The following is an 18,913-nucleotide window of genomic DNA, read 5'->3' on the forward strand; positions in this document are numbered from 1 at the left end:
CGACACTTGTCCTAAATGTTGTGTAGCGCTGCTAAAAAAACGATCACACTTGCTAGACTGGAGCTGATTGCAGCGTTCCTAGTGTCCCGACTACCAACTTGTGCGGTCGAATCTCGATTTGGAAATAGATAATTTCTCCCTGTGGACCGATTTTATGATTGCACTAAGCTGGATCCGAGAGGATGCATCGAGATGGAAGGAATTTATGTGGAACTGTGTTACAGAAATTCAACAAAACACCGACACTGTGGCATGGCGGCACTGCCCTGGAAAAATGAATCCGGCAGACTTCATGACTCGGAGGATGATAGCAAACCATCTGAAGTCAAGCCAGTTGTGGTGGAATGGGCCAGTGTGGCTGACGCAGGCAGAAAATAAATGGCCTATCAAGCAGCAATATGGGGACTTCACACCGGAGCAACTCGAACAGAAAAGGGAGATAAAGGTATGCAGCGTTCCGTCGTCCGCAGCACACTACTGTGGACGACAGAAGTGAATTGTTTGGCCTTGACAGATTTAGTACTGCTTCCAGGGTGGATCGGGTTACTGCGCGAGTTCTCCAATTCGTAAACTTCCGCGGAGAAGTCAATAGGTCTGGCCTGTTAATAGCAGCGGATATCACGCTTTGGACTGATGACAATGGCCTCCTTCGCATAAGAGGACGCTTCTGTTTATCGAATATGACGCACAAACGATACCTTGTTGTGCTGCCCAAGTGACATCGGTACACCGTACTACTTGTGCAGCGGGCCCACCGACAACTTCTCCACGCCGTGCCAGAGATACACTCGTGCAACTGCACAAGTACTGGATTGTGTGTGGACACCATTTGGTGAAGTGTTGTGCAGTCAGGTGTGGTGTGTAAGTGTTCCAGTGCCACGAGTATTGAGGCTGCAGCAGGACTCACCTGACCCAGTAGCGCACCCAGGATCCCTGCCCGGGGGGGGGTGACAGTTTGCCATAGTTTGCCAGTACCATCTAAACAGCAGTATTTCAATTTCTTCACGGGAAATTGTCAAAAAATACGCTTTTTGCGCAAGTTTGCGTGTGCAGGCGATTGCGCGTCTTACATCTTAGTTGCAGTACTCAAAGGCGCAAGGAAAGAAAAGGGGATAAACAAAAGGGGAGGGGGTAACTCGGCCTCGGGGGGGGGGGGGGGGGTGTTACAACCCCCGAACCCCCCCACCCGTCGGTGCGCCACTGGCACGCACGCACACACACACGCGCGCACCCACACACACACACACACACACACACACACACACACACACACACACACACACACACACACACACACACACACACACACACACACACACACACACACACGTGCCACAGTTGATTGCTGTTTACTATTACTCTTACAGCTGCGCCTCTTAATTCAGTTGAATCCTAGCACAAAATTGTTGCCGGGCGAGTTGGGAAATGTTTGAATGACATCGGTGGAAGGTTGCAAATATATGGAATGCATAGCGTGCAAAAAAGCGGTATTTTTAGTTGAAGTTCTAGGACAGCGAAGTTTTCATTGTCTGCCGGATTTACAACAAAAGAGCGGCCTTAGGGCAGCAATTTATTAATAATAGAAAAAGAAAAAAAAAAAGTGTGGCCTGCGCAGGGATCGAACCTACGACCTTCGCGTTATTAGCACGACGCTCTAACCGACTGAGCTAGCAGGCCAGGCAACACCGATGCGATAAGTGCGAGCACTTGAACTGTTCTCCGCTGCTACCATTACAGCCATTGTAGCACGATCCAACGCCTCCTTTATGCACGATCGTTTCCTCGAGGGGGTGGGGGGGCGCTGGGACTAACGGCGCTAACGGTACGACACAGCATGTGAGTTCACGTATCCAAGTCACCGTGCTTGCTTATCTTATTTTCCTCAATATGAACCGCGGCAAACTTGAGTCGGTTCTGCATTTCCTTTCAGGTGCATATATCAATAAGTGAACCATGAAAAACTTGCACAAAGATAAGGATAGTTAAACGTGGCCCTTCTTAATCGTAGAGGTCGCCGCTTATGTTTGTTTATAATTTTACGTGGTGCAAAAGCACGCATCGCTGCGAGCCATCCGTGCGGTGAATAAAACGTGCGATTAAACAAATCGATGAAACAATTCTTCATAAAATGTACAATTTACGCATCACTTTATCTAGGGAAAATTATTTTGCTAGGAACAGAAGCTGCAGCCGATGTTTTCGTCGCCGGCGGCGGAGGCGCGCAGCTTCGCAGTCGTCGATTGGCCCGTCGGTCGTGCGGTGGGCGGTGCGCCGGCCGAACTGCCGTCTGCGTTGGACACCTCTCGCGCGGCAGACGTTCTACGGCACTGGATGTCGGTTCGCCGTTGGCATGTTTTCCGCTAGGGTGGACGTGCCTTAACCGGAACTGGACAGTGTTTTGAAAAGCGCGTAGGCGATGACGTTTGTCAGTGACATTTGGAGGAGCACTCGGCGAGGAGGAGAGACCTGGGGCGGTATTCTGTAAGAGTTCAATTAATGGACTCTTACATAGCGAATGAAAGAGCGAAACGAGCGAGGGCTGTATTTTGATCATCAAACGCGTGTAACTCCGCTATTACGGCACCGTTTCGAAACATTCTCGCGGCTACGTGTTAGTTGTAGAGTCGTGCACGGCTGCAACACCACAACTAAATTTCGACCTTTGGGTGGTTTAGGGGGCCTTTAGGACTGGAGGCCAACATTCCGGAGACAGGTCAAAACTTGATGTAAACGGCGAAGATGGTTTGGTAAATCTGGGGAAAAGACGTCATCGAGGTAGCAGAGACAAGTATTCCGCTTCAGACCGTGCAGGATGCCATCCATCATGCGTTCAAAGGTGGCGGGCGCGTTGCAGAGACTGAACGGCATTACAGTGGGCCTCTTCGATTATCCATCCCCGACGGTCCCGGACTGTCTGAAGCAGTGCTTTCAGCCAATGAGCGTTGCCTGTGCAGCTTCTCGGACAGTCCGGGACTGTCAGGGACGGATAATCGAAGAGGCCCAGTGAATTCGTACAAGCCGTCTGGTGTCACAGACGCGGTTTCTAAACAGTCAGCGTCAGCCATAGACACCTGCCAGTAGCCAGAGCGAAGATCTAACGAGTAAAAAAAAACTCCGCTTCTTGCAAACAGTCAAGTGCATCGTCTATACGTGGCAACGGGTATACATCTTTTCGATTAATGTTGTTACTGAGGATGCCCAGGGACTACTAAAAGGTTGGATGACACTGCATTTGAGCAGATCATTCACCTGGAAAAATATTCTGTAAGAATCCACCTAGTGCATGGACCGTCCACTAGGTGGATTCTTACAGAATACCCCCCCCCCCCCCCCCCCCGCCAGGTCATCGATAATGCGTCTTTCGCTCGCCGATACCCGACAGTGACACTGCCGAATGGGTGCATGGTTCCCAGTGTCGATAGTGTGCAAAATAGTCGTTGTGCGGCCGAGTGACGTTGCTTAGCAGTCAAAAGAGAAAGAGAAGCCTTGGAGCAAGTGAAGAAATTCTTATCGCTGCGTCGTTGTAAGGTCACTAGCAATGGCGTAAGAGAACGCGGCAGTGACTGAGGAGGCGATGCCTCCAGAGCGGCAAGATAAGCGGAGTCGTCCGTCGTGTCAAAGATTGAAGGTAAGGCCAGTGGCTTTGCTCTCCCAAGGCTTTCACGGCGGCGTAAATTAATTGGTTCTGTCGATGGGCGGGCCGCACACGCCAGTTTTGAACTCAAGGACGGCGAACAGCAGTGGTAGTGACCGGCGGCGAACTAGTTCAGACGGCACGAAGAGTACTGTGCCGTCATCCACAGTCACAAGAGATACTGACAAGAGCAGAAGACCAGGCAGGTATAAAGGTGTCTTCTCAAACGGTGATTTTGCGGCAAAGGTCCTGTTACGATTCACTTTGAGCGGCCATGTCCAGAACACGTGCAAACGCATGGGAATTGGTGTGCCTAACGATCGCACTCTTCAGCATGAATAGACATGTCCGTCGCGTGGGTCCGAGAAATGTGCGAAACATGCATGCCGCCTTGCGACCAGCTCACCCCCGCTGGGGACGTTCACCCCGCTACGACCACCAACCTTCACTGCTGTCACCCCCCCCCCCCCCCTCACTACTTCGTCTGGTCTGCCCTGTCCTGCAGTGGGTGCAGGAGAAGGGGAGATTTCCCGGATGGTGGAGGGTATAAGTATATTCTAGTACACTGTAGTATAAGGAAGCTAACAAGCAGCTTGTATGTTTTCTTTGGAGCACACCGCTCAACCATAACAATGTATTAAACTTAATTGCGTTATTTGTTTTTACCTGGCCTCGTCTTCCCTGCCTCTCCAATGGTCAACCTGGTTTGAGCTGCAGACGCTGTTGAAGGTTCACCAAACCCCGGCCCGTATAACAGTCCTTGACAATTTCTGTCGAAAACGAAAACAGCTCAATTTCGGCGCGGGCACAGTCGATGATTGCACGATGTGTGAGCAGACAGTCCTAACCTAATATGACGTCGTGAAAACATGATGGAAACATTATGAATTCGACAGCATACAGGACCTCATAAATGACACGATCGAGCTGTGCGGGCGCCACATGGCTCGACGTGCTGCGCGTCGGCAATCCGAATGGATAGTCTAGAAAGCGGTGTCGTCACTCTTCCAATTTTGTGGCAAATACGGGCATATATCGCTGAAAGTGCAGCGCGGTTTTGATAAGTGCTAGCGCCAATATTGTTAAGGAAGGATAGGAGGAATGAAAAGAAGAAGATCGAGAACACTGGCTGCTACGTGTTGTTGCTGGTCAGCTATCTTGACCACACTAACCCTACTTGTGTATTATATTGTAAATACATCCAGTCTATACTCCCAACATCCCCGTAACATATTGGTGGAGGTGCTGGGTACCAAGGCTGGAAACGCGAGCTCCGCCAGTGGACGTCGCATCACCGTCCCCACCATGACTGACGGTGAGCACGCGGGATCAACGTCGTTGCCGCCTCCAACGTCAACGTCGCCAGCTACGTCGTCGTCCCCATCGGTTGTGGTTGTACAAGCCAAGGATCCCGGAACTTTCTGGGGGAGCGATGGCGCCGACGTCGAAGAGTGGCTGGCCGTGTATGAATGCGCGAGTGGAGTCAAAAGATGGGACCCTACGCTTATGCTAGCTGAGGTGTTGTTGTACCTAAGAGGCACGGCAAAGGTGTGGTACGAAAACCACGAAGAGGAGCTGACCAGCTGCATGGCACCAATGCAAAGAGAAGCTTGTTCCTGCAAAGCAGGAACGAGCAGGAACCGAAGTCCACACTGACGCCAGCGGCCACGGCATCGGTGCTGTTCTCGCCCAGCAGTAGAATGGTACCGAGTGCGTGATAGCTTACGCCAGCCGCCTGCTGTCACCTTCCGAGAGGAATTACTCCATCACCGCGTGTGAGTGCTTGGCTTTAGTGTGGGCTGTCGCCAAGTTCCGGCCATATTTGTACGGCCGCACGTTTTCGGTCATTACAGACCACCATGCCCTCTGCTGGCTGTCTTGCCTCCAGGACCCGACAGGACGGCTTGGTCGCTGGGCTTTGCGGCTCCAGGAATTTTCTTTTATTGTCATCTACAAGTCTGCACAAGGACGCTGACTGCCTCTCTCGTCATCCTGTGGATCCTCCTGATCCTGTTGCACATGATCCGGAAACCTGCGTGTTGGCTTTCACTGACATGTGCGACATCCGCGCTGAACAACATTGCGACGAGTCCTTGCAGGCCATCATCGCCGGAGTGCAATCTGGCAGCACCGACGGCATCCTCTGCCGCAATATCAACCCTGAGGGCCCCCGAGTTTCTCCTTGTCCTTCCTCGTCATCTACGATCCGTCGTTCTCGTTCAATTTCACAATGCACCAACGGCGGGACATCTTGGAGTTTTGCGCACATACGACCGCGTACGACGCCGCTTCTTGTGGCCGGGACTCTACCGCTCTGTGCGTCGTTATGTCGCAACTTGTGAATTTTGTCAGCGCCAGAAAAAAACCTCCCCTGTCACCTGTCGGACGACTCCATCCAATTGAAGTTTCCTCTGAACCTTTCTATCGCGTAGGCCTTGACCTGCTTGGCCCTTTTCCGACGACGACTAGAGGGAATAAGTGGATCGCCGTCGCTACCGATTACGGGACACGCTATGCGATAACCAAGGCGTTGCCGACTAGTTGCGCAACTGACGTCGCAGATTTTCTCCTCCATGACATCATCCTCCACCACGGTGCAGCTCGAGTTACTTACCGACCGCGGCCGCTCGTTCTTGTCTCGAGTTGTTGTTGACTTCCTCCGCTCTTGTGCCACAGAGCATGCTGTCCACCGCCTACCACCCACAAATGAATGGTCTTACGGAACGTCTCAGCCGAACACTCACAGAGATGATGTCAATGTACGTCTCCAATGATCACCGCGGCTGGGACGCCACGCTGGCCTACGTGACATTCACGTATAACTCGTCCAGACATGACACCGCAGGATATTCACCCTTTTATCTTTTGTATGGTCGCGACCCTACATTGCCATTTGACACCATCCTACCTTCTGTGCCACGTGTTACAACTGAGTACGCTCGTGAAGTCATCGATCGCGCTCACATGGCGCGTCAAGTCACCCGATCCCGTCTACTCGCATCGCAGGATATACAAAAAGGTGGTATGATCGGTGCCATCGCGATGTGAAATTCGCCCCAGGTGCTTGGGTGCTCCTCTGGTCACCCATGTCGTCGTGTCGGTCTCTCCCAGAAGCTTCTCTCTCGCTACACAGGGCCTTATGAAGTCCTACATCAAGTTAACGACGTCAATTACGAGATCTCGCCATTACAGTTTGATCCGTCCTCAAGTTCGACGCCAGATGACATCGTGTATGTTTCGTGGTTGAAGCCACAGTTCGCTCGCAGTTCTTTGCCTGACATGCGCCGAGACGGTGCTTCAGCACCCGGGGGTCCTGTTACGGAAAGATAGGAGGAAAGAAAAGAAGATCGAGAACACTGGCTGCTGCGTGTTGTTGCTGGTCAGCTATCTTGACCACACTAACCCTACTTGTGTATATATTGTAAATATTTACATCCAGTCTATACTCCCAACATCCCCGTAACAATATTCTTTTTATTGCGACTTCAATAACGTTTTTCGGGGAACTGTGCGGCCTTATACATTTCGCCTCCTGAACTGCGGTGTCTTAGTTTAGTCATTTCTTAGTTTTCCTGGCACAGAGGGCTCTGCCGAAGGTGCATGGGGGAAAGGGAGGGGCAGCGAGAAGGTGAACAGCATCTCGGAAGGTGAATAACGTCTCGGCGGCAGGAGATTCAAAGCTGTCCGAATAATTACGGCGTTGTTGGAAACGTGGCGCTTATGGACGTACATTGTTGGAGACGTTCAGTGTAAGCAGGCGACAGTGACGTGCCACGTGTCCAGCACGGCGCCAATAAAAATAAACCGGACCATTGTCTTCCGTGCACCAATGGTCTTGAGGTCATGCATACTCTACCACTGGCCAGGCGGGAGGGGATACTGGCGGACGCGAAGGCAGGCGAAGTACTGTAAAGAAGTAAAGTACAAGCAGAAGCAGACCAGCGACATTATTAGGCGCCACCGAGTCGTAAATCTGCTCCCACTACTAACAGGGCAGGCAAAGTACTGTAAAGAAGTAAAGTACAAGCAGAAGCAGACCAGCGACATTATTAGGCGCCACCGAGTCGTAAATCTGCTCCCACTACTAACAGGGCAGGCAAAGTACTGTAAAGAAGTAAAGTACAAGCAGAAGCAGACCAGCGACTTTATTAGGCGCCACCGAGTCGTAAATCTGCTCCCACTACTAACAGGGCAGGCAAAGTACTGTAAAGAAGTAAAGTGCAAGCAGAAGCAGACCAGCGACTTTATTAGGCGCCACCGAGTCGTAAATCTGCTCCCACTACTAACAGGGCAGGCAAAGTACTGTAAAGAAGTAAAGTACAAGCAGAAGCAGACCAGCGACTTTATTAGGCGCCACCGAGTAGTAAATCTGCTCCCACTACTAACAGGGCAGGCAAAGTACTGTAAAGAAGTAAAGTACAAGCAGAAGCAGACCAGCGACTTTATTAGGCGCCACCGAGTCGTAAATCTGCTCCCACTACTAACAGGGCAGGCAAAGTACTGTAAAGAAGTAAAGTACAAGCAGAAGCAGACCAGCGACTTTATTAGGCGCCACCGAGTCGTAAATCTGCTCCCACTACTAACAGGGCAGGCAAAGTACTGTAAAGAAGTAAAGTACAAGCAGAAGCAGACCAGCGACTTTATTAGGCGCCACCGAGTCGTAAATCTGCTCCCACTACTAACAGGGCAGGCAAAGTACTGTAAAGAAGTAAAGTACAAGCAGAAGCAGACCAGCGACTTTATTAGGCGCCACCGAGTAGTAAATCTGCTCCCACTACTAACAGGGCAGGCAAAGTACTGTAAAGAAGTAAAGTACAAGCAGAAGCAGACCAGCGACTTTATTAGGCGCCACCGAGTCGTAAATCTGCTCCCACTACTAACAGGGCAGGCAAAGTACTGTAAAGAAGTAAAGTACAAGCAGAAGCAGACCAGCGACTTTATTAGGTGCCACCGAGTCGTAAATCTGCTCCCACTACTAACAGGGCAGGCAAAGTACTGTAAAGAAGTAAAGTGCAAGCAGAAGCAGACCAGCGACTTTATTAGGCGCCACCGAGTCGTAAATCTGCTCCCACTACTAACAGGGCAGGCAAAGTACTGTAAAGAAGTAAAGTACAAGCAGAAGCAGACCAGCGACTTTATTAGGCGCCACCGAGTCGTAAATCTGCTCCCACTACTAACAGGGCAGGCAAAGTACTGTAAAGAAGTAAAGTACAAGCAGAAGCAGACCAGCGACTTTATTAGGCGCCACCGAGTCGTAAATCTGCTCCCACTACTAACAGGGCAGGCAAAGTACTGTAAAGAAGTAAAGTACAAGCAGAGGCAGACCAGCGACTTTATTAGGCGCCACCGAGTCGTAAATCTGCTCCCACTACTAACAGGGCAGGCAAAGTACTGTAAAGAAGTAAAGTACAAGCAGAAGCAGACCAGCGACTTTATTAGGCGCCACCGAGTCGTAAATCTGCTCCCACTACTAACAGGGCAGGCAAAGTACTGTAAAGAAGTAAAGTACAAGCAGAAGCAGACCAGCGACTTTATTAGGCGCCACCGAGTCGTAAATCTGCTCCCACTACTAACAGGGCAGGCAAAGTACTGTAAAGAAGTAAAGTACAAGCAGAAGCAGACCAGCGACTTTATTAGGCGCCACCGAGTCGTAAATCTGCTCCCACTACTAACAGGGCAGAGTGTGCGGGAGCGACCTGACCAAGTACAGGCTACAGTGTTGAGCTTGTCCCAAAGGCTGCGATTCTAAATAGTTGAAACAGCGTGGCGGCGTCCTGCAGTCCAATCGGCACCACCTGATCCCTTTCTTTCCTGCAAGAGAACAGCAGACAACTCTACCAGATATACAAGAGCCACCACAGCCTCTGGTTGCAGTCCAGGAACCACTGTCTTCCAGCACAGCAGGGTCAAGAACCGCTCAGGGACAGTCCACTGTGGACGGTGATCGAGTGGTGAGGGCACGTAGTGACCAACGTGTTGTTACCCTAAATCACCTAAACTTATAAGCGTTACCTGGCCTCACCTCTCTTCCACAGTCTTTAAGGGGGGAGATGAATTGGGGTCGCCACTGTTCTGTTAGATTGCCACAAGTTCATGGCTCCCCCTGGACGTTGGTTGACTGTATATATGTACTGGCCTTCAAATAAAGGGGGCACTTGTTGGTTCGGGATCGAACGTGTCGGGCATCTGTCCTTCTATGCGGACACAAGTGGTATAGGTTTACAAGCCTACACTGGTTATATTTGCATACAACTTACATCTACAACATAGTATGGGCTCCTTGCATAGCCTCATCAAAAAAAGCAATACTAAATAGCAGCTTAGCAAACTAGCTGGAATAAATCCCAGAAAATTTCTTGGATCTCAAGATAGCCAGACCTTACAGCAATATTTTGCCTGAGGCCTGAGTAGAACTATCAGTGGCTGGGCTACGTTCCTCATATTAGTCTTCATTGTTAACATTCAGATTACTCAACATGTGCCTCTTGTGCTGTGGCAAGCAGGTGCTCAAGCAAGTCTTGATTCACTAGCTACCAAAATCCAAGATAAATAGGGTAACAGTATGAACATGCAAGGCAAGAAGAAACAGTACACGAAAACGCTACATAGAGAGCCATTAAAGTTTGCAACAGCAAGCCCCACGAAGACGGAAAACAAAATTCTTTTTTGCGATTGATGCACAAAACTAAGTGGCAATGGCAGCAACAACTCTTAGAACCAGTTTAAACATTTCCACCATAAGAGAACAAAGTGTTTCCGAGCTGAGAGTCCACATGTGCCCCATTCACAACAGCAAATTTAACGAACAACAAGAGCAACAACGAGCACTCAAAAAAGGAAAAGCTGCACAAGACCAATCTACCAACCACAAATGCGCTGCAAGGCATAATGAAGCTGCTCCAAAGTTGCGTCCAAGTGTCCCAGTATGCGTGTGGTCTGACTTTAAGTTTCGCATGGTTCAAGGCTAGTTGTGTTCAAAACTAGAAGGATCCAATGACTACGACACCAATAAGCAGGGTGGCCAAAGTTTGATTCCTACACAGGCGGCCATGGCCGAATGTGAGGCTCCAGAAGTACCTAGTTATTAACGCTCTTTCTGTCCCTTCTTTCCAGTTATCGAAATTCGAAAGTAAATTTTCGATTACTTCAGCCTGGTTATTCAACTGCATCAATAATGTACACAGTAACGGTTGGAAGAAGTGCACTGACCCAAACACCCTTCTTGATTAATGCCAGCTATTCGCTAACAGCAGCCTCGTGTTGCAATCACCTATATCATGAAATAAAGCAGCACGACAAGAGTTAGGAGCAGGCTTCTATAAACAAGAGAGCGTACGAAAAAAAAAAAAAGGTAACTGTGCTTCGCCTGCAAGTTCTATGCATTGCGCACAATTCCAAAATTTGGCTGAGGTGTTCACATCAGAGTATGCCATCAGCAGACTTTGTTTCTTCTACAAGACCAAGGGGTGGTTCAGGAACCCTTCAAAAGGTACCACATACCGACAGCTACGGTGCTCAATTCCTATTTCTATGGAGATTGTGCGATGACTGTACGAACTTGGACAGTAGTGCCCTTGGAATTATACATACATAACCACTCCCAAGATGAGAAAGTGCCGCCGGTATACATCTATAACCACTCACAAGACGACAGAGCTCAGCCGGTGAGTTCAACAGATTGCAACAATTGACATGACCGATTACCTAAGGGATGCTGTGCGACATGTGGACGTGGCATTTAACTCCAGAAAAGGACAAATAGCTTTCTCAAACCCGACACTCCCCAAGATCCAAGTGCCACTTGAAGCTATGCAATGGACTTTTCATACCCTTTATTATTTGACCTGCAGGTTATACACAATGCGACAGAAACCCTTGCCAACTTGCCTAACATCAACAAAACCCACCTTTACAGTGACAGGCTTGGCGCAGTTAAGCAAAAAACGTTGCATATTTGTAAGTAGAGGCACAAATTCACAATTTTATGCACGTGAACTGGGTGCAGGCACATATATGGCCATGATCATAACAATTAGTGACCTTGTGAACCACATTGTTCACTCTTTTTCGACATCCGTAACTCCCCTTTCCCTTCCCTCTGACCTCGCTCTGTTTCCAGTGCCCAAAAAGACATTATCCGGTGTGACACGTATGCGTGCCCTTATCCACCCATGTGTCTGCTCCTTTGCCCACAATCTTTCTCCGCTGGAGGAAGTCTCTCTCCGGAGACTTCAAGGCAGGATGGCATTTAAACAAGCCATAGTTTCCGCCTGCGGTTAGCGATACGTACACATTGTCCAGTGTCCGCAGTGGTCCTCTCCTGCATCTGATGCCCGACAACTACTTTAGACATGCCCAGGACCCCTGGGACAAAAACAACTTGCGAAAGTGTACTTAAAGGTGTGAAACTGAACAGTGCTCAAGCAGAAGGCTATGAACGATAGCTTATGGACAGCACATTCTTTAAGCCTGTTGCAGTATCTTGATGAAACGAGCCTGCATGCATATGTTTAGTTTCATATCAACGTTGTGCTGCGTGGCAAGCAAAGAGAAAAAATAAGCGATTCGTTGCACGCAAAGGGCACTGCTACATTCCAGGCAATGCGGGCATTTATGTTTAATACTGCGATTGATACCTCAAAGACAGTTCCGGAACGCGAGTGCCTCGTAACATTTCTTTACAAAAAAATACTATATAGGCTTTTGTGCATCCGACACTTCCATTTGTGTGAACATGCAGTTAATGGCGCGCTGTGCCTAGGGTGGCAGCCATATGGTTGGCGTGCGCGGTGCATTACGCAGAGCTGAAAAAGAATTCCTTGTCCATATATCATGGTATGTACCTCATCAGAAGAAATGACCATCGAAAGTAAAGATAACACAATGAACTGAATATAATGAAGGCTGAACCTAGATGCCCCCCCCCCACTCCTCTGACTACCCATCCTTCTCCCGAGACATGTCAGCTTCTCTGTACTCACAGCATTGAGTGTGCAGCAAGATCCCCTCTTATTTCCCGTTCCATTCTCCATAAGCATTAATGAGCCCTTACGTTAAGTCTGTGTGTAAGCAGATCAGTGGGGAAAAAAAAGGGAGGGGTTCTGCAGCACTTTGGAAAAGCTGGTGGGGTATCCCGAAGGCCAAAAACTTTGAGAACCCCTGCCTTGTTAACTGTGCACCATTCTCTCTAAGAAAGGCCTATATGCTAGCACAAATACCAAGGGAATCTGAAGTGATCTATGAGGGCTTCAATGTGTCACTTATTGTGAACAGAGCCTGCACATGACAAAAATGATGTATACATAGAACAGATATGGTAATGTCATTTTGCTTCCACACACTTGTAGACAAAAGGATCTCATTCCATCTCTTCTCATTCTGCACTCATGGCAAAATGAGAAGATTCCAACAAAACAAATAAATAGGTTCATTCACGAGTGCATTCACACTGCTTGTGTTCTAAACATCACGGAAATTTAGCTTAGCTCCAACTAAACAAGACATGCACATAATGATTCTACTTAACCAAACAGAATCCCAGGGCATTAACAACTCAGAAAACCAATATGCAATTACCTTTTCTTGTGCTCATGTAAACAACTTTTCATGCACAAGTATGTTCAATTAGGCAGCGGTCTACTTGGAGAACAATATATCCTAGTGAGATGTACAACATTCACAATTAATCGCTAATGCATATTTTACTGTACACAGGATTCTTTTGTAGGCATAGTGAACCAACAAGTATGTACTTCCTTGTTGAGCCGTTACATCAAGGAATATCATATTGCCATGGTCACTGATATATGAGCTGTAAGCTGATTACGAGAAATGTCTCTGCAGCCTTCAACACAACTGGCCTCAGCTATATTTAATATATCTAAAGAACTTGTTAATTAATAATATATTTATTTCCACAACGTGTGCATACATAAGTGGTACCATACGTCACTTTGGTATCGTGGTGTTGTCATATCAAGTGTTCTCAAATTGTTTCATTACAATGTTAAAACACAATAAAACAGTTTGTCACAGTATGTTGGAATATACTACGAATTACCTCGGCAGCTCAACATATCCGAGCATACGGCAACGCTTGTGTAACAGAATGCCATGCAGCATACTGCACAGGTATGCAAATTCCAAGTTCAGATTTTACTTAATACATACACACCTACATAGCTTAGAGACAATTACTATTTGAGTTTGCAAGTCACAAAGAAGCTTTGAAAGAAGAACCTGTACTGAAATGGTCCCTTGCGCTTGTGTTGGTGCAGGTGCCTCTTCATGTGGCTGTAACATGCCAAAGTCTGAAGAAGCCACCAAAATGGCTGAGTGGATGTGGAGGTAATCCTTAGGAGTGAAACTTGCCAAAAAGAAAAACGTCTCCCATGTTTATTTATTACATGTAGGTACACTGCTGCCCAATATAAAACTAAACTAGTGGTGTGCATAAGTAATTTTTCAGGATGAATGGAATACGAATGGAATAGTGCCAGAAGTGAAACAAGTCAAATGTAGAATACGTTTCAAATAGGTTTAGAAAATTGAACAGCTATTATCAAAATATGTACAGTATAGACCACTTATAGTGCCCAGGACCGGATATAGTACGGTCTTTTCAGACTCCCGTTAATTTTCCCATAGCACTCCATGTATTCGCATACCGCTTACAGTGCAGCCGCGTGAGACGAAATACCGGTTATAATGCGGCTTCCGCGGGAAAATCTCGCCGACAAGGGCGGCAGCGAGCAAACTTCTCAACGAGGTGCGCGCTCCCGGCCGGTGTATGCATATATTATTCAATGCAATCAAACTATCAATAATTCGGACTTATTTGGCCGCACATCGGTTAATTAAGTTAAGCTCGGTGAGCGAGGAGCGCCGCAAAAAAAAAAGAACGGCGCTAGCATCCAACCGAAACGAAGCGGCGGAGTCCGCATCGCCACAGCCATCAGTTGAACTCGCACGTGAATGACAGCAACGCCGGAACGCTTCGAGCCTATTTGTGTCTTCAAAGCCTGGATTCTTGCGTTTACTGCTGCGCATAACAGCGCGTTGGCCGCGGGCTTTCGTAACTGCATAGTCGTCATCCACGATCGCGTCGATGGCGGCCACAGTTTTCTCCGCAGCAGTTGCGGCGAACGGTAGTTTCGTTTTTACTCGGTACGCGCGTCCGCCGTGTGCCTAAAAAACTGCGTAGTCGCAATCGATGATCGCATAGATAGCAACCGCGGTTACGACTGTAGTTGTTGCAGCCAATGGTAGTTAATTCGTCTAGACTCGGTGCGTGCGTCGGGCGCGTGCCTTCAGCACCGCAAAGTCGCCGTTCATAATCGCGTCGATAGCGGTCACGATTTTTTCCGCAGCGGTTGCGGCAAACAGTTGTTTCGTTTTGACTCGGTGCAAAGCTGTCGAACTTGAAGAGCACCGGCTACATCGCGATAGTACAAAGCGTGTCTACATGCTTGGTCTACATGTTTTGCATACATGCAGGGCTTGAAAATCGTTGTTTTGGTTATAGTGCGGTACTGCTTATAGTGCAGATATTCGCGACTCCGGCGACTTACGTTATAAGCGGTCTACACTGTATAAAACAATGTGCACGTCCTGGTGTTAATAACATTAGCAATTTCCTGTCATTCCGTTGCTAGTTATGAAGCACTGTCTACTAAAAGCACAAATGCAGCATATGGAACAAATGAGGAATTTGCTCGCACACAAAGGGCTCTTCGGAGAGCGCAAATGATCGCTGTATAGCCTGGAAAGTCTAGCTACCCGAGCAACGTATACGCACATTCTCATATTTTGTGCCTATACTACACCCACGAGGGTGGAATTTATCGTGCTGTTGCTTCCATTTGAGGTTTATTTGTGCACAGGTAACGTTTTAAGTGTTTGAAGGCTGTTAGAAAGTATTTGCACTTACAAAGTGCCCATTCGAAAGCATCAAATATTCACACACCTTTGACCAAAACATTTAATTCTTGGATTTGTTATTTAAAAAAAAAAACATTTCATGTGCACAATTTTGGTGGTGAGGAAATTTCTTATGAGATTGACACAACTGCAATTCAGAAAAAAATATTTCCAGATGTCGAAAAACAGGATTGGCCCAATTGCTTGCCCTCTGTGTTTATAGAAATGCTGATACATTAGTGGAAATAAAATGTAAGAATGAATTAGGCATGGGGGGCTTGACATTTAACTAAAGACTATAAGTACTCATGTATTTCAGTTGTATCAAGTGCCTTCTGTGCTAATAATCAACTTCCCACTGCCATCACTCAACCTCTCTTGCAGCCCCCAATACAATAAAATGCTAAAATCACTATACTGCATGCTGCCAATCAAATACTAAAATACCAAGAACAGACAACGAGTACTCATTAAGCACAGGTATTTATTTGGTTCTCTTATGAAACAAACAGTTCAAACCTTACTGAACAATCAATTGCTTTAAAAAAGTACCCATCTGTAAAAAAAAAAAAATCGTACAGAATATCAAAAGTCTTCTGGACGAATCATGTATATCCGAGCCTAGAGGAAATAAATACATGAATGGGTCTAACAGAACTTCATATGTACCAAACGGCAATACTGAAAATAAAAAAAATCACAGAACTTAGAAAGCAGATGACATCACTTTTGCTACTTGATGCAGTAGAACGTTATGCAACATGCCACATGCCTGTAGATTTTTAATTCAGACTGTAGTTCAACATGGTTGCTGACCTACCCTATAGTATCATGGTGCTGTGCTCTCTGCTTATGTCTGTTCAAGTGATCAGATCGCGTAAAGGACTTGGAGCAGACAGTGCAACTGTACGGCCGGTCCCCTGCATGAATGCGCTGGTGTACCTTCAGGGCATTCTTCAACGAGAAGCTCTGAAGGCATAAAGTGCACTGAAATGGCTTCTCGCCTGTATGGGTGCGCAGGTGTTTCATAAGGTTGCCCTTTTGCGAGAAGCTCTGAGAGCATGAAGGGCACTGATATGGCTTCTCGCCTGTATGGGTGCGCAGGTGGGCTTTCAGGTGGGACTTTTGTGAGAAGCTCTGAAGGCATGAAGGGCACTGAAATGGCTTCTCACCTGTGTGGGTGCGCAGGTGCTCTTTCAGGCGGGTCTTTCGTGAGAAGTTCTGAGAGCATGAAGGACACTGAAATGGCTTCTCGCCTGTGTGGGTGCGCAGGTGGGCATTCAGGTGGGTCTTTTGTGAGAAGCTCTGAATGCACGAAGGGCACTGAAACGGCCGCTCGCCCGTGTGTACGCACAGGTGAACGTTTAGGGTGTATCTTCTTGAGAAGCTCTGAGGGCATGAAGGGCACTGATATGGCTTCTCTCCTGTGTGGGTGCGCAGGTGGTCTTCCAGGTGGGCTTTTTGTGAAAAGCTCTGAAGGCATGAAGGGCACTGAAATGGCTTCTCACCTGTGTGAGTGCGCAGGTGCTCTTTCAGGCGGGTCTTTCGTGAGAAGCTCTGAGAGCATGAACGGCACTCAAACGGCTTTTCGCCTGTGTGGGTGCGCAGGTGGGCGTTCAGGTGGGTCTTTTGTGAGAAGCTCTGAAGGCACGAAGGGCATTGAAATGGCCGCTCACCCGTGTGAATGCACAGGTGACGGTTTAGAGCGTCTCTTTTTGAGAAGCTTTGAGGGCATTTAGGGCACTGAAATGGCTTCTCACCTGTGTGGGTGCGCAGGTGGCTTTTCAGGTGGGCTTTTTGTGAGAAGCTCTGAAGGCATGAAGGGCATTGAAATGGCCGCTCACCCGTGTGAATGCACAGGTGACGGTTTAGGGAGTCTCTTTTTGAGAAGCTTTGAGGGCATGAAGGGCACTGAAATGGCTTGTCCCCAGTATGGACGCTGGCATGTGCTTCCAGATGAAACAGTTTATCAGTCTCACAGTCGCATAGGTGACATCGGTGGAGGCATCCTTGCTTTGATTTGTCACATGTGGCAGTTGATGGAGAAATAGAAGGTCTCGATGCTGCACAAATAAAACAAAAGTAAGAGTTATCATGAAATGCCAAAAAAGAACACAGATGCTAAATTTAATGACAAGCTCTCTTTTATTTTTTATTTTGGAGATATTGAAGCGATTTGGAGTATGATGAAACAAAGAACTCCTAACAGTTCCTTTTAATTTACTTAATATTTCTGCATTTGAATCATTTATGACCCCAGTGAAATCCACCTATAAAATTTACTTTTCCAAAAGGTAAAAAATTACAAAGTGAGAGAATGTGGAGTGCTTAAAGACTTTCATGGATTTCTACGACCCTTAGAGAACAGTTTAAGAATGCTTTGGCTCAGCTTGCTCTCTGATCCTCAATGAGCACTCGAGGCCCGGAGGCCATATTTGGCACGTGCAAAACTTACGATTCGTGAGTGCAACAAATCTGGCTTATATGAGACTTCATCAGTGGGTTTCTTCTTGATGCGGAACTTTGGCAATGTTTTCGTAAGTTGAGAATGCAAAGAGCCGGATATATAATACCATATTATCCCCCATATAACCTGCCAAAACATACAACCCTCACTGATTCAGAACAGCCTAGAGAGAATAAAATATGTGACGTATAACCCACTGAAATAACTGCAGACAACCTTCAGATTTTTACAGAAACAGTATCGAATTAGGGATAAATGACATGTCCGTATTGTATCTTCAGCCAGTAACTCTGAGCCACCATTTTCAGAGATGCTGCTGGGCCGTTGAGCACAGCTTATTTATCGTGATTGAAGTTCTGATAAAAGTAAAATGGTAACCCTTACAGAGGAGGAGAATGTCCGACAATAAAGGTGGGGAGAAGGGAGCTTCAATACACAGGGATGGAAAGACGGTGGGGTTACGCAGCAGATAACAAAAGTTTCAGTAGTCAAGATCTTTTCCCTGAAGCGTGGCTTTGTGGCAGCGCATGCTGTGCTGCAATGAAGCCACACCTCAAATTGAAATTTCTCTAATCCGCATCTCGACCTTACTGTGAAATTCTTACAATTTTTGGTGCGCATTATACATGCAAAAATATGGCAACTTCATTTTGAATGATCACGCCATTCTTCATCTGTGAAAACTACTTGCTAACCTGGGCTTTTCTCAGTGCCGTCCTTATAGGCTTAACAAAGTATGACATTTTCATTCGCAGTTTTGTTCAAAGTGTAACAACTTGAAATGCACTCTCCTCCTTGTGCTCTGCCATGACAAAATAGTGGCAAATGATTGCTGGAACTGACAAGGAATGGTACAAACAAACCGGTCCCTTTGCAAAGTGCAATGCATTTTT

The 18,913-nt window shown here is 47.4% G+C and overlaps 1 protein-coding gene and 1 non-coding gene across 5 annotated transcripts in view; both read right to left on the reverse strand.

The window, feature by feature from the left end:
* Window positions 1-1,603: 1,603 nt before the first annotated feature.
* Trnai-aau (transfer RNA isoleucine (anticodon AAU)) lies at window positions 1,604-1,677 on the reverse strand. Its single transcript has one exon. It is a non-coding gene; the product is annotated as a tRNA-Ile (tRNA).
* Window positions 1,678-15,670: 13,993 nt separating this feature from the next.
* Window positions 15,671-18,913, reverse strand: part of LOC125945918 (gastrula zinc finger protein XlCGF57.1-like) — a 29,514-nt gene continuing 26,271 nt past the window's right edge. For 2 of the 4 annotated variants that reach the window (XM_049668306.1, XM_049668305.1), the window contains exon 4: window positions 15,680-17,616. In XM_049668306.1, the coding sequence (XP_049524263.1) occupies window positions 16,370-17,616 (1,247 nt within the window). In that variant the 3' untranslated portion in view covers window positions 15,680-16,369. Of the gene's footprint in view, window positions 17,617-18,913 lie in introns of all 4 variants that reach the window. The other 2 variants (XM_049668308.1, XM_049668307.1) reach the window with 2 other exon arrangements.

The sequence above is a fragment of the Dermacentor silvarum genome, chromosome 5 (assembly GCF_013339745.2).
Source record: "Dermacentor silvarum isolate Dsil-2018 chromosome 5, BIME_Dsil_1.4, whole genome shotgun sequence".
Classification (NCBI taxonomy): domain Eukaryota; kingdom Metazoa; phylum Arthropoda; class Arachnida; order Ixodida; family Ixodidae; genus Dermacentor; species Dermacentor silvarum.